This window comes from Lissotriton vulgaris, chromosome 12 (assembly GCF_964263255.1).
Source record: "Lissotriton vulgaris chromosome 12, aLisVul1.2, whole genome shotgun sequence".
NCBI classification, from domain to species: Eukaryota; Metazoa; Chordata; class Amphibia; order Caudata; family Salamandridae; genus Lissotriton; species Lissotriton vulgaris.
In genome coordinates, this window is record NC_141700.1 from 366,926,710 (window position 1) to 366,947,287 (window position 20,578).

General features: G+C 49.1%; 1 protein-coding gene across 1 annotated transcript in view; it reads left to right on the top strand.

Annotated features, from left to right (window-relative positions):
• Positions 1-20,364, top strand: part of GPATCH1 (G-patch domain containing 1) — a 425,367-nt gene extending 405,003 nt beyond the window's left edge. The window contains exon 20 of the mRNA XM_086945137.1: positions 20,133-20,364. Within this exon, the coding sequence (XP_086801263.1) occupies positions 20,133-20,160 (28 nt within the window). The 3' untranslated portion in view covers positions 20,161-20,364. The remainder of the gene's footprint in view (positions 1-20,132) is intronic.
• Positions 20,365-20,578: the final 214 nt, after the last annotated feature.

Genomic DNA, 20,578 nt, shown 5'->3' on the forward strand with positions numbered 1-20,578 from the left:
TCCCTCTGGCTCAGCTCTACTATTGGCAAAACATTTCCAGGTAAACTATGTAGTGGTCAATCCAACTCCTCCATACCCACAAGTGGATCAAAACGATTTCTTAGGGGAATATTACTTGGCATCTACCCTAGGTAATCATCTCCCTGGATTCTCAGTCTTGGGTCGTTATAGGGTGGTTGCAGAAAGTTGTTATTGTTACATGGTGGTCCCCTAAAGTAGCCATCACCCTGGTACCACATTCCCGGGTGATTTTGGGTCGGCCATGCAGCCATATTTCTCCGTGACCACCTAGGATATGTTTCACTCTGGAAGCTCAACCCAGAATTCTTATGGTATGGATTCGGTGGAACATAATTCAGATTAGGGTAAAAGTATTCCAAACCTATGCATTGGATATCTCCAACTCTGGCAAATCTTGGTTTACGGCAAATCATATCTTTTACCCAGGTGTCCCTGAAGTTAATCAGGATACAATCCCCCTCTAGATCCTTCTCGCTTCGCCCCACCCAGGGGACTCTTCGCACACTGAGTATTTTTGTTTTAGAGTCAGGGGGAAGTGGCCTATTATTATTAAGCCAGAATGTTACTTTATTTATAAGGTCCTGATTTGATTCCGATTTATTAGGCATAACTGCTGGGACTCCTGTCAGGATTACCATAAAAGGGGCAGAGTCTGGAGGCAAATTTACAGGAAGTAATTTCTTTTTGGGTACTCTGTCACTATCGACTACAGTTCCCTGCGATGGAGTTGGTTTAGGCCCAGAGGTGACTGCCTGCTTAGATGTAGTTGCCTCAGACGTTGATGCTGTGGCTGCCACATTTTGGCTTTGGGACCCCACAGTGGCCACCACTGCAGGTTTAGTCCGTACTGATGGTACGGGTTTAGTCCGTACTAATGGTACGGGTGCTACCTGGGGGTCCACAATTGTGACCAGCGATATTCCATGAGATTAGACACAGCCTTGATTCACATAGTTTATCTCCAACTAGTTCTGGTAGTGCTACCAAATCTTGCCTTAGGGTAGATAAATTTGATTCACTTTCTTGGGTGGTACAGACCTCTGAGTCTTGGAGGTTAATAATCTGTTCATCACATACAGAGACATCCTCCACCAGATTATTATTACAACTTTCCCCATCCTCCCTCTGGCTCAGCTCTACTATTGGCAAAACATTTCCAGGTAAACTATGTAGTGGTCAATCCAACTCCTCCATACCCACAAGTGGATCAAAACGATTTCTTAGGGGAATATTACTTGGCATCTACCCTAGGTAATCATCTCCCTGGATTCTCAGTCTTGGGTCGTTATAGGGTGGTTGCAGAAAGTTGTTATTGTTACATGGTGGTCCCCTAAAGTAGCCATCACCCTGGTACCACATTCCCGGGTGATTTTGGGTCGGCCATGCAGCCATATTTCTCCGTGACCACCTAGGATATGTTTCACTCTGGAAGCTCAACCCAGAATTCTTATGGTATGGATTCGGTGGAACATAATTCAGATTAGGGTAAAAGTATTCCAAACCTATGCATTGGATATCTCCGACTCTGGCAAATCTTGGTTTACGGCAAATCATATCTTTTACCCAGGTGTCCCTGAAGTTAATCAGGATACAATCCCCCTCTAGATCCTTCTCGCTTCGCCCCACCCAGGGGACTCTTCGCACACTGAGTATTTTTGTTTTAGAGTCAGGGGGAAGTGGCCTATTATTATTAAGCCAGAATGTTACTTTATTTATAAGGTCCTGATTTGATTCCGATTTATTAGGCATAACTGCTGGGACTCCTGTCAGGATTACCATAAAAGGGGCAGAGTCTGGAGGCAAATTTACAGGAAGTAATTTCTTTTTGGGTACTCTGTCACTATCGACTACAGTTCCCTGCGATGGAGTTGGTTTAGGCCCAGAGGTGACTGCCTGCTTAGATGTAGTTGCCTCAGACGTTGATGCTGTGGCTGCCACATTTTGGCTTTGGGACCCCACAGTGGCCACCACTGCAGGTTTAGTCCGTACTGATGGTACGGGTTTAGTCCGTACTAATGGTACGGGTGCTACCTGGGGGTCCACAATTGTGGGTGTTTGGGGAACTTTACTTAGATTTTTCTTGCCCCCTTTCTTTGAAGTAATGTTGTTACCCCCCGTCTCAGGTGATTTACTCTTATTTGCCAATGTTTCAAGAGAGTGAGTATTAAGCGAGATGAGGTGTTATAGTTGATCTAATTTTAAGTTAACAATTTGTGTTCTCTCTAAGAGGGGCAACAAAAGGTTTTGCACCAATTTCTCAATTTTTCCCAATAGTTCTTCATTATTATTTGGGAAAGAAAAGGTTCTCTGTCCCACATCACCTGAATGGGTTCCCTTTTGCTTGGGTACATTAGCCAAAACTCTTGGCGCAACTGTCTTAGCTAGCTTGGCTCTACTTCCCTTCCTATGATTCCCCCCTCTTTTCCGTTTATTGGGTTGTGTGACTACTTGGTCACAATCTAAGACTTGGGATTGCGTAGGAGTAGACCCATTGATGTTCAAATTACAGTGTTGGGTGCTATCCCCCGTAATACTTGATAGTATAGGGGCTTCATCTGGGCAGCCCCCTAGATCTTCAACCGTGGTTGGCTGGGAGTCGGAAATTACGACAAGAGTTGAGCTGACTTCCAAATCATTTTCTGTACTCTTATCGGGGGTAGTTGTTGAGCCAATTCGTCCCAAAGAAGAGCGTTTCCCTGTTATTAAGTCTAATGACAAACGCTTTTCAGTAAGGGCAATTTCTTTTTCTAAAATCCCCGTTGCCCGGGTAATAAAATCATCTAAGGTTCCAGTTGCTTTCCCATTATTCGTCTTTACAGTTACCTGCCTATCCTTCCCTGAACGTAAGGACATCATATAAATATAAAAAGTACAATTTATAAAATCAGAAGGGACGATAGGTCTATACCAAGACAAGAACAAAACCTTAATACCAATTAATGGGAGGAAGTCCTCAAGTCCTCAAGTCTCTGATGAAAGAGAGTGGGCCCGACCCGACCTTGATCGTCCTTGGACGGCCTTAGACGGTTCCGCCCTTGTCCCGGGCTTCTCCCGGGGCGCTCCCGCGCCGCGGGTGGAGACCTTCTCTTAAATAGGTGGACCTATAGAGTACAGGCGGGGCGTGGTGGACAGGGAGAGCGGCCAGGTGGCGTGAGGCGCGGGTTACAGAGGCTTTCTGGACCTTGAAGTCCAGCCCCACTCGCTCGCAGCCCTGTCCTACACACGCTTTGCAGGGGTGCAGTGTCCAGCCTTCCCAGGCGGCGAAGATGCGCAGCGGGACCCGCGAAGCGGGTGCCGCAAGTTGTAGGTGAAGAAGAGGGTCTGTCAGCGCCCTTAACAGCAGCAGGTTAGTTCGGTAAAGTGTCCCGCTCTCGCTGTCGGCGGTGCCGGCTTCCGGATTGGAGCAAACAACCCTTGGCAAGCGCAACCCACGCAGGATTGGAAGATGGCTGAACACTCGGACCAGAAGGGTCAGAGCGGGTGCTCCTTTTCAGGGGAGCGAGGGCAAGTCTGGAGCAACCAGAATCACAAGTCAAATTTCAAAGTTCGTCGGTACAGGGGCCACAAGCCAACGGGCAAGTGACCGGACCAATGCGTTGAGCCAAAAGATGCAGAAGGGCCCCACGCAGCACTCGGTGAGTGTAGAGGGGTGAGCTTCGGTGCAAGAGAGGCTCAGGGCTGGGGCTTCTCAAACCCCAATGCACAGCTTCGAGGGGGCCTCAGATGCTGCACGGTCAGCACCTCGTGGTCTTTCCAAGATGGCGGGCCCACGCTTCAGGTCGCCTCCACGGGTCTCAGCTCTGCAGGGACTGTGGATCGGACTGTTAGAAGGCAGGCACGCTGGGTCTTGTCGAACTCTGTCCCTCGAGTTCCGGCAGGAACTGCAACAAAGCAAACGTCGAGGTGCTGGATAGTGCCTGTTTGCACAGGGTGGTCACTCCTTGACCACAAGGGAGATTCATATGAAAGAGACACGTTAGTGATAGATTCCTTACCTTAGAATATCCCCAGGTGTCAGACTGGATCCGGAAACTTTTGCGTAGCAGTACCCTTGCGCGTCCGTAGGCGTCGTCTGCGGCTCCGCGTCCGTCGTCGGCGTCGTGGGCGCTGTGATGACGTCGTCGGAGTACTTAGACGCCGCCTCCGCGTGCTGACGTCAGTTCTTCTTTTTTCCGCGCCAGCCAGCGCAGATCTGGAAAGAGCAGTTACCCAAAGTCACTTTTTGACTAACTTTTTGATCTCTTTTGATCATACCTCGAAGTCTAACGACTCCGATCGGTGCCGCAGGGATGCCCGGTTTTAAACACTGTGAGAGTGCGACCGCACGATGTCGATCACGGACCCCCACCACCTGTGTTTGACCTGTTTAGACGTCGACCACGACGACAAGGCCTGCTCCGACTGCCGGGCCCTATCTTCGAAAGCCAGTCGGGAACGGTCCCGCAGGTGACTCGAACTCCAGCAGTCGGCCCCGCGCCGCGTGAGGTCCCGGACTCGGTCCCACGGGAGGTCGAGGGAAAGGTCGCGGGGACAGAGCCACCACAGCTCCGGGAGTCGGCACCACTCCTCCTGGTCGAAGTCGTCGTCAGGTAAGAAGCACAAGAAGTCGAAGAGACGTCATCGCTCTTCTGACTCCCCCCCCCCCCCCCGACGCTCGCGCGATGCGGCCGGGAGTTCGGGTGACACCGCCCACGTGGCTCCTTCGGGTGGGCAGAACGCGACGCCGGAGGAGATTGAGCGCTTCCTCATGGCCATGTGGTCCCTTTCTCCTCCGACGGGCTCCGCGGCACCTTCGGGCCCAGCGGACCCGTCTAGGGGCCCTAGCGGGTCGGGGGCTTTGACCCCGACGCCGTCGGGTGCTTCGGGCCCGACGCCGCAGGGCCCCACGATCCCGACACCGCCGGCGCCTTCGGGCCCGGTGCCGCGGGATGCCGCTGGACCTTCCTCGGGCTCTGGATCGTCACCGGTGGACCTTACAACCCCCCCGACATTGGTCCGTCAGGTGTCACCTCCGGCGCCGTCTTCGGGCGGCGCCGCCCCCGATACCTCCTTTACTTCGGTTCCGACAACGGAGCGGCGCCGCTGGGCGCCGCATCCGACGCCTATTGGAGGTTTCCCCTTCTACGAACCGAACCCATTGAATTACGACCCTGAGTCTCAGGAAATGGGTGAAGAGGAGGATTGGGAGGGGTCTGAAGACCCTCTGACCAGGGAGTGTCAGTCTCAAGAGGACTGGGCAGGAGACCTTGGGGAGGCCAGTGGCCTGGACACCTCTCCAGACACTGGTTTTGTCTCTCCACCTACCGTGGCTTCGGAGGCGGGGGCAACCTATGGTGTGGTGTTGACTTAGGCTGCCAAGGCCTTGGGCCTTGAGCTCCCCGTCGCGGCCGTGAGGACTAACCTCCTCACCGAGGTCCTTAAACCGCAGTCATGCTCAGCTGAGCCTCTGCTGCCCTTTAATGGGGCCTTGACCGACGTTCTTTTGGGCACTTGGTCCAGGCCCGCTACGGGTTCGCCCGTAGATAGGAACGTGGCCAGACGCCACCGCCCGGCTCCGGGCGACCCATGTTTCCTGTCCTCCCACCCCTCCCCCGAGAGTCTGGTCATCCAGGCCTCTAATTCCCAGACCGCATTCCCGACGGCTCCGCCGGACAGGGAATCCAAGAGGTATGAGAATTATGGTAAAAAGATATTCTCCTCCCTTAGTTTGGGACTGCGGTCTTCCAACACCGCATGCCTCTTGGGCCGCTACACCCACTCTCTGTGGGAGACGGTGGCGGAGGTGCTGCCAGAGTGCCCGTTGGAGGTCGGTTTAGAAAAGGGGGTGGTGGGGGGTGGTGATGAACAGAGTGTCTGAATTGAGCAGACCACTCTTACCCAGTCCAAAGATCAGGGCTTGATCCATCACCGTTATTTATCTCACTGCCCCACCCCGGCTCAGAACCTGGCTATATGCAAATCAGTCTGTCCCTGGCCCAGTGCATCATGGGAACAGGGCAGACTAAACTACCAAGCCAATTCTTCACCAGAAAGGAGACAGGCTACCGGGGACCGGTTTCTGGCATTTCAGCCGTCTTCGGCCCGGCTTGCTTGAATCCTGATGGAGCAGTGAGAAAGGGACTCATGTCTGAGTATACCCTGCCACACCTATAGTGGCCAAAAACGATTTAGAAAAGGGGGTGGTGATGAACAGAGTGTCTGAATTGAGCAGACCACTCTTACCCAGTCCAAAGATCAGGGCTTGATCCATCACCGTTGGAGGTCGGGCCAAACTCGGCCAAGCCCTTGTGAAGGGGCGAGATGCAGCCAAGTATTCGATCAGGTGTGGGCTGGATACCACCGACTCGCTAGGCAGAGCGATGGCTACGACGGTGGCGGTGAGACGCCACACCTGGCTGAGATCCGCCAATTTTTCGGCAGATGTCCAGAACACTCTGATGGACATGCCGTTCGATGGCCGTCGCCTCTTTGGCGACAAGGCAGACCACGCGCTTGAGCGCTTTAAGGACTCCAGGGCTACGGCCAAGTCCTTGGGCCTCTCGGCCCCGCGCCAGCAAACGGGAGCCTTTCGCTCCTTTCGTGGCCAAGGAAGGGGTGTCCCCACACGTGCCGCCAGCCACTCGCCGCAGACTACCATTCAGCGCGGCGGCGGCCGTGGAAACCGCCGTGGAGGCAGTCGGGGAAACAGGCGAGGTCAGTCCACACCTTCCCCCGCAGCATCCGCCTCTAAACCCTCCTAGTCCGTGCTTTTCGGCCCATGTGACGCCAGTGGGAGGCAGAGTTCGCCATCATCACTCTCACTGGCGCACTATCAGTTCGGAGAGGTGGGTGCTGCAGATCGTCCGAAGGGGCTACTCCCTCCCCTTCGAGACGACTCCTCAAGCCATGCCACCGCAACACCACCGCATATCTGGGGATCACTTGCGGCTCCTGCAGGAGGAAGTTTCGGCCCTTTTGGCCAAGGGGGCCATCGAGTGCGTTACTGGGCCAGAAGTAGGACGTGGTTGCTACTCCCACTACTTTCTGGTACCCAAGAAGGGCAAAGGGGGCCTACGCCCTATCTTGGATCTTAGGAACGTCAACGGCTTCCTCCGGAAGGAGAAGTTCAAAATGCTGACTCTGGCTCAGGTCTTAGCTGCCCTAGACGCAGGAGACTGGATGGTAGCGTTGGACTTGCAGGACGCGTATTTCCACATCCCGGTCCTGCCGGCCCATCGGCGTTACCTGCGTTTCACGGTAGGCCACGAGCACTTTGAGTTTACTGTGCTCCCCTTCGGCCTTACCAGCGCCCTACGGGTGTTCACGAAGGTGATGGCGGTGGTCGCAGCTCATCTGCACAGGTTAGGGGTCTCAGTCTTCCCCTACCTCGACGACTGGTTGTTGAAGGTGGGCTCGCCCCAGACAGTCGTCAGCCACCTCCAGACTACGGCGGATCTCCTGCACCAGCTGGGGTTCTCCATCAATGTGCCGAAGTCACACCTATGTCCCTCTCAGAAGCTCCTTTTCATCGGAGCGGTTTTCAACTCGGCACAGTTTCGGGTTTACCCGCCCGAACAGCGGATTTGGGATATACAGGCTCTGATTCCAATCTTCCGTCCTTTATCCCGGGTTTTGGTCAGGTTGACGCTGCGGCTTCTGGGGCTGATGGCCTCCTGCATCCTTCTGGTGCATCACGCACGGTGGCGGATGCGGGCTCTGCAGTGGGACCTGAAGTTTCAGTGGGCCCAGCATCAGGGCAACCTGTCCGACCATGTCCTGATCTCGGAGGGCACTGTGAGACAGCTGCAGTGGTGGCTCACGGACCGCGATTGGGTCAACGGCAGATCCCTCTCCCTTCCCCAACCGGAGCACGTAGTTGTGACGGACGCGTCCCTCCAGGGCTGGGGAGGCCACATGGGAGAGGCGGAGATCAGAGGCCTCTGGTCTCCGGCGGAGTCCCGACTCCATATCAACCTTTTGGAGCTGCGGGCGATTCGTCTAGCACTGAAGGCCTTCCTCCCGTCTGTCCGAGGGAGTGTAGTGCAGGTGTTCACGGACAACACCACCGCCATGTGGTACTGCAACAAACAAGGCGGGGTGGGGTTGTGGACCCTTTGCCAGGAGGCTCTGCGCCTCTGGCAATGGCTGGAACATCAGGGGGTGACTCTGATGGTTCAACACCTGGCAGGTTCTCTGAACGCCAGGGCAGACGAACTCAGCCGCCGGTGCATGATGGATCACGAATGGCGTCTGAACTCGGACGTGGCGCATGGTCTCTTTCAGCAGTGGGGAGAGCCTTGGTTAGATCTATTCGCCACCGAAGAGAACGCGCAATGTCATCAGTTCTGCGCGTTGGAATTTCCAAGGCGGCACTCGCTCGGAGACGCTTTTCGTCGCGAGTGGAGTTGCGGTCTTTTGTACGCCTTTCCGCCTATACCACTTCTGCCCAGAGTGCTGAAGAAGATCAAGCGCGACCCGGCACAAGTCATCCTTGTGGCTCCGGACTGGGCACGAAGGTACTGGTATCCCGAGCTACTCAGTATGTCAGTCGATCCCCCGGTTCGTCTGCCTCTTCAGGAGGACCTTCTGTCGCAGCAGCAGGGGACGGTCCTCCACCCGAACCTGTCCAGTCTCCACCACCATGCTTGGAGATTGAGCGGCGACAGCTGAGGCCATTTGACTTGCCTCCTGAAGTCTGTAACATCATTCTGGCAGCCAGGGGTCCCTCCACAAAGTCGGTATACGCCTGCAGGTGGAATAAATGTGTGGCACGGTGCACAGCAAAGGCTGTGGATCCCCTTAATGCCCCTCTTTCTGAGGTTCTCCTCTTTCTTCTCGCTCTTGCCCAGCAGGGCTCTGCTCTGGGCACTGTCAAGGGCTATCTCTCAGCTCTTACAGCCTTTCTGAGGCTGCCTGAATAACCTTCTTTCTTCAAGTCCCCTATCGTTAATCGATTCCTGAAGGGCATCACTCATACGTTCCCCCCTGTTCCCTTTGTGATGCCTCAGTGGGACTTGAACCTGGTTCTTACGTTTCTGATGTGCGCTCCCTTTGAGCCACTTCACAACTGTCCTCTTCGCCTTCTTTCTTTGAAGACTGCCTTCCTGGTAGCCATCACCTCTGCCAGGAGAGTGAGTGAGCTCCAGGCTCTATCTTGTAAGCCTCCTTTCCTTTCAGTCCATCCGGACAAGGTTGTGTTACGAACGAGGCCCTCCTTCCTACCCAAGGTAGTCACGGCCTTCCACATTGGGAAATCCATCACCCTGCCCACCTTCTTTCCGCCTCCGCACCTCTCGAGAGAGGAAGAGAGGCTCCACCGTCTGGACCCAAAACGTGCGCTTTCATTTTATTTGAATCGCACACAATAGTTCCGGGTGGATGATCAACTCTTTGTTGGATACGCGGGCGCTAAGAAAGGGAAAGCGGTGCACAAGCGGACCATCTCCCGGTGGATCATCTTGTGTATCCAGGCGTGTTACTCCTTGGCTAAGAAGGAACCCCCTGTCGGGCTGAGGGCTCACTCCACTCGAGCCAAAGCAACTACAACTGCCTTGGGCCGAGGTGTGCCTTTTCAGGACATTTGCCAGGCGGCTACATGGGCCTCGCTGCACACGTTTGCGCGACATTATTGCCTGGACAGTCAAGTCCGGAGGGATGGCTACTTTGGCCGTTCCGTCCTCCAGGACTTTCTGGTGTGATTATTGGTTCGTTGACCCACCACCACGGGGTTGGTATTGCTGGGGTATCTATTCTAAGGTAAGGAATCTATCACTAACGTGTCTCTTTCAGATGCACAAGTTACTACGTGTGTAACGATATATCTGTAAGAGACATTAGTTAGTGATAGATTCCTTACCGACCCACCCATCCTCCCCGTTCTGCGAACCGATATCTAGGGTTTAGGTCATCCCCTTTCAGGGCCCTAGTTTCATGGCACCAGTGTTGGTTTTTTGGCATGGCTCTGCGCTTCTGGCGTGGAAAAGCTGTGTCTAAGAACTGATGTCAGCACGCGGAGGCGACAGGAAACCCTTTGTCCAGGCCTCCTCTGCCAAGTTTCAGTCAGCAGCAGGAGGTCAGACCTGTGTCGGTGGCAGCAGCATCCATTTTGTGATGCTGAGGCTCTGGTTAGGATTAACCGCGTTTCAGTAAAGTAACATGTCTTCTCCCTCTAGAAGGGTGGAATGTTATCCCCGTCAACAGGACTGTTGAGGGGATAGTATTCCAAATCGTATGACACCTTACACGACATGTTTTGATAAAGCCAAACCAAAGTTAGCACATAACCGCGATGGATTATAATGCACTTGAGTATATGGTATGGCATTATCCCGGAACAGCTTAGGGAGTTGTTCCCGACAGCTGCAGACAGACTCAGCTCATGCTCGAGCGCCATCTCACGTTAAACCAAGCACTCTGCCTTCAGGATTGATAAGGCCTGCCATAGGAGTGACTTATAGGTTTATATGTGTCCAGATATAGGTTTAGATATAGGTATACTATATCTAAGCAAGAGGTGATTACACCAACTTGCCCCAGCTGAGTGATCAGCCAGTTGTGTCAATTTAAGAACCAGCCAGGGGTGGCAAAAGCTATGCGGCAGCCCCTGGAAGGCCTTGGATGCACCTATGCCCTTGGCACCTATAGTGCACTGGATAGGGGCTGACAAGGTGTCCAGTACCAATTTGGTTATGCACCTAGGATGCATGGAGTCCATTTTAAGGAGAGAGCAGATAGCCTGGGGCCCTGATTAGCAGGGAACCAGGCCAACTAAGTCGAAAACCAGCTAAACACAAGGCAAAAAATCTGGGGTAACCATAGTCAGGTGTCCACCTTCCTACACTGTACATCACTTAAAATATTGTTATCCTCTGCCCATGTTTGAACCGATCTACAGCAATCCTTCCAGCCACCTTCTTAAGGGAATCTAATAAACATGTTGGGCGGTAGCAAGCAGGATTTTCCCGATCCGCCTTCTTGAAAATTGGGACAATAATCGACTCTGACCATGTATCTATAAATCCTTTTGCACAACATGCAATTTGTTAAAATTGGGGACCATAACTGCGGAATTGACTTGAATATGTCGATAGACACCCCGTCCAGGCCTGGGTCCTTGCCACTCTTGCTTGCATTTACAGCCATAATTACATCTTCCAGAGTGATATAAAAGTTAATAGGCAGAACATTTTGGGAAACCTGATGGTCCCCCCTGAACTCTCGCCTCCAATTGGTCTCCCTCTCTATGGCATTCTGTAGGGAGTAAGCATTTGAAAAGAAATCCAACCAAGTTTTTTCTTCTATTACTACCTCGATGGAAGGGGCGTCAGGTTTATTATTAGAAAAAAGGGTGCATTTACAGCCTGCCAGAATAGGGAGCTGTCTTTGCTCGTTAAAGCATTATTAAGGTTCTCCCAGGCCTTCTCCTGTACAGCTTCTTACCTTTCCTAATTTCCTCCTCGTCTCTTACTGTCTTATATAGGGCTTCTCTTAATTTAGTGTAGGTTTTCTCTTAATTGTTGTCGAACCATCCCTATCTACCGTTACGATTGCCTTTATTTTCTACTTGTAGCAGATTTTTAACTGCCTCAGTAATATGGGTAAATGCAATCAGAATATTATCGTGTGATGGACTATCGTTCAGGCACGTTAAAATCGGATCGTATGCCTTAGTAACTATTTGTTTGCTCAACTGTGAGGGGTCCAGACTAGACCAGCTTAATGTGTAACCATTTTGTCTTCCTAGTGTTACGTTATGTACTCCTGCTACTTGATTGCAATACTTCCTTGCGGAGATAGTTGGAATGGTTATATTTACACTTTGTGGCAGGTGGTCACTCATTACATTTAGGTGAATCTTATAACCAGTAACATAACTTGCGTATCGATTTGGCATAATTAAGTAATCTATTGTGGATTTGGAGCCTCTACCCATAAAGGTGTGCCCAAAATCCACCCTGGTTGAACATATGCAGTTTGCGAAACCAAAGTAATGCTGGAATAGAATCTCATTAAACATCTCGCCTCTAACTGAGTGGGAGAAATTAATCGCCGGGTCGTCGTCCTCAGAAGTTAAACCACATTTTCCTAACCCCGCTAAAGGACATAAATGAACATTAAAATCCCGCCACATATAGGAATTAATTCGAACTCACCTCTTGATTTTAGTTTACTGATATCCTGACTAAGCTTCTTCATTAAAGGGCCCAATTGCCCTTTTTCAACATTGTTATAGAAGTTAATTACAGCCAATATACACTTCACATCTATGTGGATCAGTACAATCTGGTAATAGGTTTCAGAGATAATCATTTCGATCTTTGGGGCCCGATCAAATTTGAGACATATACACAGATTCCACCCTTAGGTCTTCCGCTCGATGAGTAAATTGCTGATGTGTGGAGTGTCCTGAAGCCATTAATGTGTACTTCGTTAATAGTCCAGGTCTCTTGTAGACACAAGATGTCAAAATTATTAGTAAAATCGTTCCAGACCGTATCTTTCACTTTATTTTTAATGCCTGCCATATTCCAAAAAAGAACTCTAAACTTTTTGGTTTTGGGGTGAGTTCAGACTCATTTTGTGAAGCTTGATTCAAGGCCCTAACACTGTCAGTAGCAGTATGAACCCTGCTAATATGGTCAAACCCAGATGTTTCTTCCTCTTTAAAGTTACTGTCCCTCTCATCCATTCTTTCAGTTCTAACTGAACTATTCGTGGATGATTCACATAGGGTTCCAGTGCAGGAATTATTGTCGTTCCCTGCTAAGTTCTGGCTAATAGGTAGTCAATCATTTATGTCTGAGGTAGATAAAGGCCGAATCTGTTTGATGTTCTAAGTTAAAAAGGGAGCTATCTTTGGGCTGTCTAGGTGGATAGGAGTTGTTTTGTCTTGTTAGGCATGTTTGTTGATTTACAAAAGCCTAGGCTATCTGGTTTTAGGTTTAAACCTATAATAATTGATAAAACCCCACCAAAAGGAAAATAGCCATCACCGGTGTAAACATATAAACACTGAAAAAACACCTTTGCATCCACAAACTAAATGCCATACAAAGAAAGGAAACGATGAGTGAAAGAGTCATTTTTATTTCTTCCTGAAGGGACCAATACAATGTAACTTTGTTATACAAGGAAGCATCAAGAAAGACTGGGCTAACATTCTGCTTGAGTTTTGTTGTTTAGGGATGCCACTAAAACATTGTCTCTTCTTCCTTCTGCTTTTTCAGTTTTGTGATCTTTGGTCTAAAGATGCAGTGTTTAGAAGCATGTTTTAGGTCTTATTTAGTTATTTTATAAACTGTAGAGAATATGTAAATATCGAAATCATATTGGAAATTTGGCTACACTTGATTTCACTGAACGGTAAAATGACTTGTTTCATAAGAATATTTCCTAATATGTACCATCACATTTACCCACAGACAGAGAAAGGGTGAAATCCTTTAACACATCAGCCCCCTTTTCTAGTGAGTCAGTATTGATTGTAAGTGAATTGCCAAACACCCCAGTCTTAAAATATTCAATGCAAGATGTAGTGACAGGGATATGTGAAAAGTATGTAGTCACCAAGCATCTGAGATAGTGGTGAAAACATGACACCAGGCGTTTGGTAAAAATGGAACGCAGTGTCACTTGGAATGCTGCTGAAAAAAGTTCCTACCAAGTTCAATAAAGATTGGAGTGATACTGTTTGTATTTGCAGTAGTTCAGCTACGTATATATGAAAAAGTTCTATGATGGCCTGTGTGAGGAAGTGCCATCTTTCTTGCATGGTATGCCACCACTTGTTGCTGAATGGCTGATGTACTTTGACTGAGTGTGCCCTGGGTTCCTGCCAACCAGGTACCCAGGGCCTGTGTTCCTTCCCTAAAACTGTGTTGAAACTTAAACCCAATTGGCATCTCTGGCCACAGATCAGCCCCTGGTAAATGGTACCCTAGGTACCCAGGTGCTGTGACCAGAGAAGACCCCTAAGGGCTGCAGCACTTATTGTGCCACCCTTAGGGGCCCTGTACCCTGACACACACACACGCACTGCCTTTGCAGGCAGAGTAACTTGGTGCAGAACTAAACAGAGATTTGGCATGGCAACATGCCCCTCTAGCTGGGTGCACTATGCCGTGTGTGGGCACAGGTGCATGAGCCCTTTGCCCCTACAGTGCCCAGGGCCATTCCTGGGAACTGTAAGTACAGTGATGACATTAAGAGTATATGGTGCTGGGAGGTTGTCATTACGAACTCCACAGCACCATAATGGCTACACTGAAGACTGATAGGTTTGATATCAAACTTCTTGGGACATTAAATCCACACTGATGCTATTGTGGGATTTAATGGAAAATGCACTACAAAGGGCATCTTAGAGATGCCCCCTGAAACCTAACCTACAATCCTCGTCTTGTCTGAGAGGCTGCCTAGGCTGTCACACAGCAGACCTGTTGCTGGACCCCTGGGTAGAGAGCCCTCCGCTCTCCTGGGCCTGCAACAATGCACATCCTGGGCGAGGTGCTAGGTCTCCTCCCCCAGGATGGGCAGGGGAAGCTTCAAAGGCATGCCGCCTTTGTGAGCTTCACCAGGCCACTTCCTCTACTCAGCAACTGGACCCCACCGGTTCTGACCCCCACTCTGGCGGGAAGACTGGCGGGAAACACTAAGTGAGGAATGGGGGTGTGCCAGCCTGTGCCAACTCCACCCCTCAGGTGGTAGAGGGATGTGAAGCACAACTCTGGGCTCCGGCCATCATGAGGATGGGGAGCCCTGCCCAATCGGAGATAGGCTCATGCCCCCCTCCACACAGGAGAGGAGCAAGATAGGGGGTGTACTCACCCCTGGACAGGGACCCATTGGTCTCTGCCCTTACCCTACCTGTAACGCCCCTAAATTTAGTATTTAGGGGCACCTGAACCTTCCTTTTTCAGATCCCGATTTGAAAACAAGCAAGAAGATCAAGAAACCAGAAGACCGGCCTTGCAGCTGCTCACAAGAGGATGACACCAACTGACTTGGCCCCAGCCCTACCGGCCTGTTGATCCTTGAACCTGCTCCTGCGAAACTCCGGCACCTTCCGTGGTCAGCAACCTCACAAACCCCGGAGGACCTGACTGCATTGAGACTCTACCAAGACTGGGACTCCCATAAGCAGTGGTTCTGCTCAAAAAGCAACACCCCTGGTGCCAACCAGGAACCGCGAATCCAGCCCACTCTGCACCCGCCGAGCCCGGCCCGTGCCTGAGTGGACAAAAACCCTATGAACGTCACCCGGCGATTGTGACCTGAAATCCAGTGCCCAAGGGCCCTCCTCGACGACCCAGACAACGCCTGCAGACTCACAACTAGGGACCCCTCCAACCGCGACTAGCAGAGGGTAAGATTTCCCGACGTCAAAAGACACCCCTGCACCCGGAGCCCACGGCCCCCTGTGCCCAACTCCGGGGTGCCTACCTATCCTCCAAGATCCCAACTTACCCCTTGAAGTGTTGGTCGCCTCTGAAGAATCTCAGTCCCCGAGCCTGCAGCCTTTGTTCATCTTTCAAGTTCTCCATTGAATAACATTGAGCGCCCAGTGGCTCAAAAACACCCTGCACCCAGCTGCCCGAGTGCCCTTGGCAGTGCAACCTTCATCCTAATCTACTTCCCCATTTACCCAGAGCAAGTGATCAGGAGCTCAGCTCCCACAGCTGCGTGGCCTGCTTGCCAGAAGCCACCAACCAAAGGCCCTCTGCCTCTCATAGGATAACATTGGGCCTAACTACCTCTGCACCCGGCTGCCCCTGTGCCGCTGAGGGTGTACCAGCTGTACCTACCTGACCCTGGGAGACCCCTGAGTCTATGCCCAGATCCTTAACTCTGCCAGTCGAGTACTTACCCAAAAGCCAATAACTCACTTTGATTCCATATGGTAACATTGACTGGTTTCACTTGGAAATTCTTCAAAGTGTGGAGTTTTGCTACTTTAAAATATTCATCTAAAATCAGCCGAAGAACGAATTCTGATTTACTCACCGGTTATAAGGGGAGAACCCAGTGCTGCGTCTTCTAGCCCAGCCCTGACCCTGAAAAGCAATTTTAACCGTACTTACCAGTAACTGTAATTTCCTTCCATAGGAATCCGTTGTCTGGTTTTCACCAGAAAAGTTTCTAAGTGTCGATTTTCCAAAACTACAAATATTCCTTAAAAATTTCCTGCATGACTTAAACACATTCTTTCAATTGTTTCCAGGAGATACACCAGTGCTGGATCCAAGATCCAACTCTGAATAAGAAAAGGTAACGATAACATTACTTACCTGCCTAAGTGAATATCCTGCCCTAGGATAACATTGGTGATTCTATGTGAAAAAGTTTCGAAGTGTAAACTTTTAAAATACCATATTATTCTTTAAAAATCACTACTGTAACCAAAACACTTTTACTTAACTATTTACAGGAGATGCCCCAGGACTGAATCTAGGATCCAGTCCTGTGGTTAGGAAAGTAATATGTAAAGTAACTAATTGCATTTATCTAAAAGTTCCCATTGAGCTCAATGTTGCATTGTGTTTGAAATTGTAATCAGTCTATTGCCTATTTGAAAAGTATTTAACTAAAGTAACTCATTCTGAGTAAGTATATTTTGATACCCTGTAAGTTCTAAAATAAAATAACGATATATTTTGATACAAAACAATTGGCCTGGAGTTCAGTTCTTGAGTGTGTGAGACCATTTGCTGACTGAGTGTGTACAACAAATGCTTTACACTGTCCTCTGATACTGCCTTACTGCTCGACCAAGCTATCACTTTAGAGAGTAAGGTTATATCTTACTTTAGCCTCTGCCAAACCTCTGGGGACTGTGGACTATGTACACACTGTACCTTAATTTGGTCCAGTATATTCAGAGCTATTTCTTACAGCCTGTCAAAATCGATACCTGAGCTGAAGTGCATCCCTGTGAGAGATCTTGTCACCTGCTAGATGGTATGCTGAAAGCATCTTTACAATCTTGAGAGTTAATGAAGAATGCTATTGACTTTGCAGTCCATTCTGGTGCAGTAAAAATGTAATTAACCTCATATACCCTGTGCACACGCTACCTATACACATGTACTACCAGGGCAGAAAGCACGCAATAATTAGAATTAAATTAAAATTCCATAAACACCGGAAACACACTGTTTCTGTTGTTTTTAATGGCGCGAAATTGTGTAAACACTGATAACCACTGTTTTTTAAGGTATTAAAAAAACTGAAAAACCCCACCAGAATTGACCAAAAATAGAAACTGAAAACAGGAAAGCCTAAAAAAGCGCAATGGGAAAACATGTATATTGGTGTAATTAAGATCAAGTGTTCTTAGTAGGACTTCCCTTACCAGTGAGGGAGATCCTAATGAAAGGACAACACAATCACCTTGATACAGTTTGTTGCTGTTTCCCACCCAGCCGATTTTCCGCACCATCTTAATTTCTCTTAAAATGGGCACCGGTCAGGCCTGTTCTATTTCCAAGCCAATGCAAGGTTTTGTTTCTTCAGGCAGGCCTGGTTTCCTTTTCAACTGTTGAGCAGAAGGGAACTTTGGCTAAAATGACGGCGTATGGGTTGGCCTCTGGAGGCAAATTTAAAGTCTGTGGGCTTCGTACGTCCTCTGGTATGTCAGTATTTATTGGATTTGTTCTTGTGTTTTTCTCGCCCACCCGTCTTTCATCCACCGGGTTACCCATCCTTCCTGTATCATTTTCCCTACATACATCTCTCTCGTTTAAGGTGGTATTTTTTGTGTTTACTGTTATGTTAGGGTAAATTCCAGGCCCCTCACCCTTTTCTCTTATCCCTGGTTGTCCCTTTGCTGGGAAGGGGGTAGCTTTAGTATTTTCCCTCTCAGACTGTGTGATGGTGCTGGGTGGCTCCTTAGGTTGCATTTTCCCATCTTGAGCGACCATGTTATGAGTTGCGAGGACTTTCTCTATTCCTGCTTCTATTTTATCCAGTCTACCAGTGGGAGTATTGATAGTCTTAGTGACGAGCTTGGTTAGCTCTTTTATCGCCCTAAACAAATTAGCAGTCTCAGCCGGTGATGTATTACATTTGGTTTTTACACAAGGTGTATATGGCCGGGATGCCTGTTACCCCCTCCCAACACAATCCCCAAGGATGGGAAGACGGACGCAGTTCTGAACTTTTGGAAGGCGGGAGGGAGTGACCCCCCCGGCCGTATTTATTAAAATATGAAACAAAATTAAAACATTAAAATAATAGTTTCATATCATGTACAATTTTCATTTATTACATTTTGATGAAGACATGTTCTTTGGCTAACCTTAACAAATCTCTAGTACAAAGGTTTTCCTAGCCGAGTCTAACATCCTGCAAATGCATACTTTCTAAATTAAAATTGTACATCCTAGCATTATGGGCCAACGGCAAGGTCGCAACCGGTGTCAGATCCCTACTACCAGAACTCTCCCCCTCACGGTGTGAGGGCGGCCGCGCAGAGGACTGTGTCCTCTGTGCCAACTCCAATTTCCCTTGTCTTGCGGGGGCCCCCATTTTAACTCGACGCCATCTTAAAGGTCGTCCGAGGACCCGTGTGGGGTGTCTGTAAGAAGGCAGTGTGGACCCCCCTCCCACCCCACACTGTCTATCACATCCGCCGTCGCGGATATCCGGGCCCCGGGAAATTCGTAGGAGGGGCATGTAGCCGCCTCCTCCCCTGGAAGGGGCCTATGGCCGTCTTCCCTTAGGCGACCCATACTTAGTGGGTGCCACCTCCCCGTGGGAGGGGCCAATGGCCGCCTCCCCCCTGGGCGCTCCCATCCATAGTGGGTGGCGCCCCCCCTCTAGGGACCTTGAAATTACTGCTCACCGATCATGACCTTACCGCCCGACCAAAAAATAAATACGACATTTGTTTACCTACTAAGGAAGAAAATTTATACTGTATATTGCAATGTTTGTCAATACTACTAGATATTCATCACATCACTAAACTAGATCGTTATCATTTCGCTCAATCGAGGACGAAGACGTTACCAAGCAAATACTTTATTGCAGTACTAACATTGCCATGTTGTTTACCGCTAAATAAAAAAGGGGGAAAAAAGGCTGTTATCAACGCAAATCACTTTATTGCAGTACTAACGCTGTCATCAGGGGCTGGTGGGTGGGTCAAAATTGCTCCTTGTTCCGTCGAGGGCTCACGTGCAACGAGTGGGTGCAGCTTCCAAGCACAGGAACAAGAGGATGCTTCTTCGGATTCCTGCTCTCTTTATTCCTCTTCGGGAGGGCGTGTACCCTCCTCTGGTACGCCTACTGGGCGTGGCCAACGGTGTAGGTGTCTAGGACAACCCCTCTTGGGCGCGAAAGAGGCGCGCCCCGGCTACGCCGCTTGGGGCATACCAGCCGTGACACGCCCCCGCCCAAAATGGTTTCCCGGGGTGATCCGGGCCCCCTACCATACGTGAATAAATAATTTGATATACTGTTGGGATACCTCACCGCTTACAAGTCGAGGTGCAATGTGCAATGATTACAGTACAGTACAATAACACGAACCATAAAGTGCAAGATATTAAGACTATCGATAAGCCTTGTCTTATCAATAAAAAGTGTGGCATGCGTACACGTTTTTAGCAGCAAAATAGTAAAACAGTAAGGGCATTTGAACAGAGTACTGTCACTAAAGTGCAACGTGTAATACAATGCCCTGTTTGGTGAATAACTAATCCCGGGGAGTCCAAATGATCCGAGTTTAATGTAAAGATTTAATCATGTCTATTCCGCTTGGCCGTGATGCACACAGTTTTAGCATTCTGGCACGTTTCTGGGCACAAGGCGTTCTTTATACTTTCGGTAGATAGATTAACTGATACTGCAACCTAAACATGAGATCCCTGGGGCTATTGCCTTTTTTTATTTTATGCTGTTGGTTAACAGCAGGGGAGAGCATGATTCCGTTGATCAAGAGAAGAATGAAATTGTAAAAGTGCATTACTGGTTGATAACTTCAAAAAGTACATATTTTTTTAATATGTTTTTTAAAACGTAATTAATTAATTGAAACAGCGTGTTTAAAAAGTAACCTGCTCAGGTGGAAATGATTATTTTTAACATGTCCCACTCACTTTTTCCTGATTTTCTTTTCTTTTTCCCTCTAGGTTGAAACGTCTTTCAGATTCTCGGTAGCTTGAAGGACTTTATTTGCACAATGAGATCTCCTCTGTGATGGCAGATCAGTGCAACTGAATTTGAATGTAATGTAAATATATATTTATTCTAAATGTGTTTGACTCATGTTTAGAGCTCAGAATTGTACTGAATAAAACATATATTTGACAAATTATAAACACTAATGAAACACAATATTTTGCAATAAACTACTCTTTCTTTCAGTGATCTTGTCTAAATATCGAATTTTACGTAAATGAATGACTTGAACTAATTTAATTTAGGACTATAAAATGCTGAGAGAGTGCCACATTTCATTATTTTTTTCCAGCGGTTAAGATATCGGATGTTTCGAAGCACATAATGACTATTCTACGGTGGACATAGTTTTTAGTTATTCATGTCGGGACCTGTAGGATTTCGAGTAACTGACAAT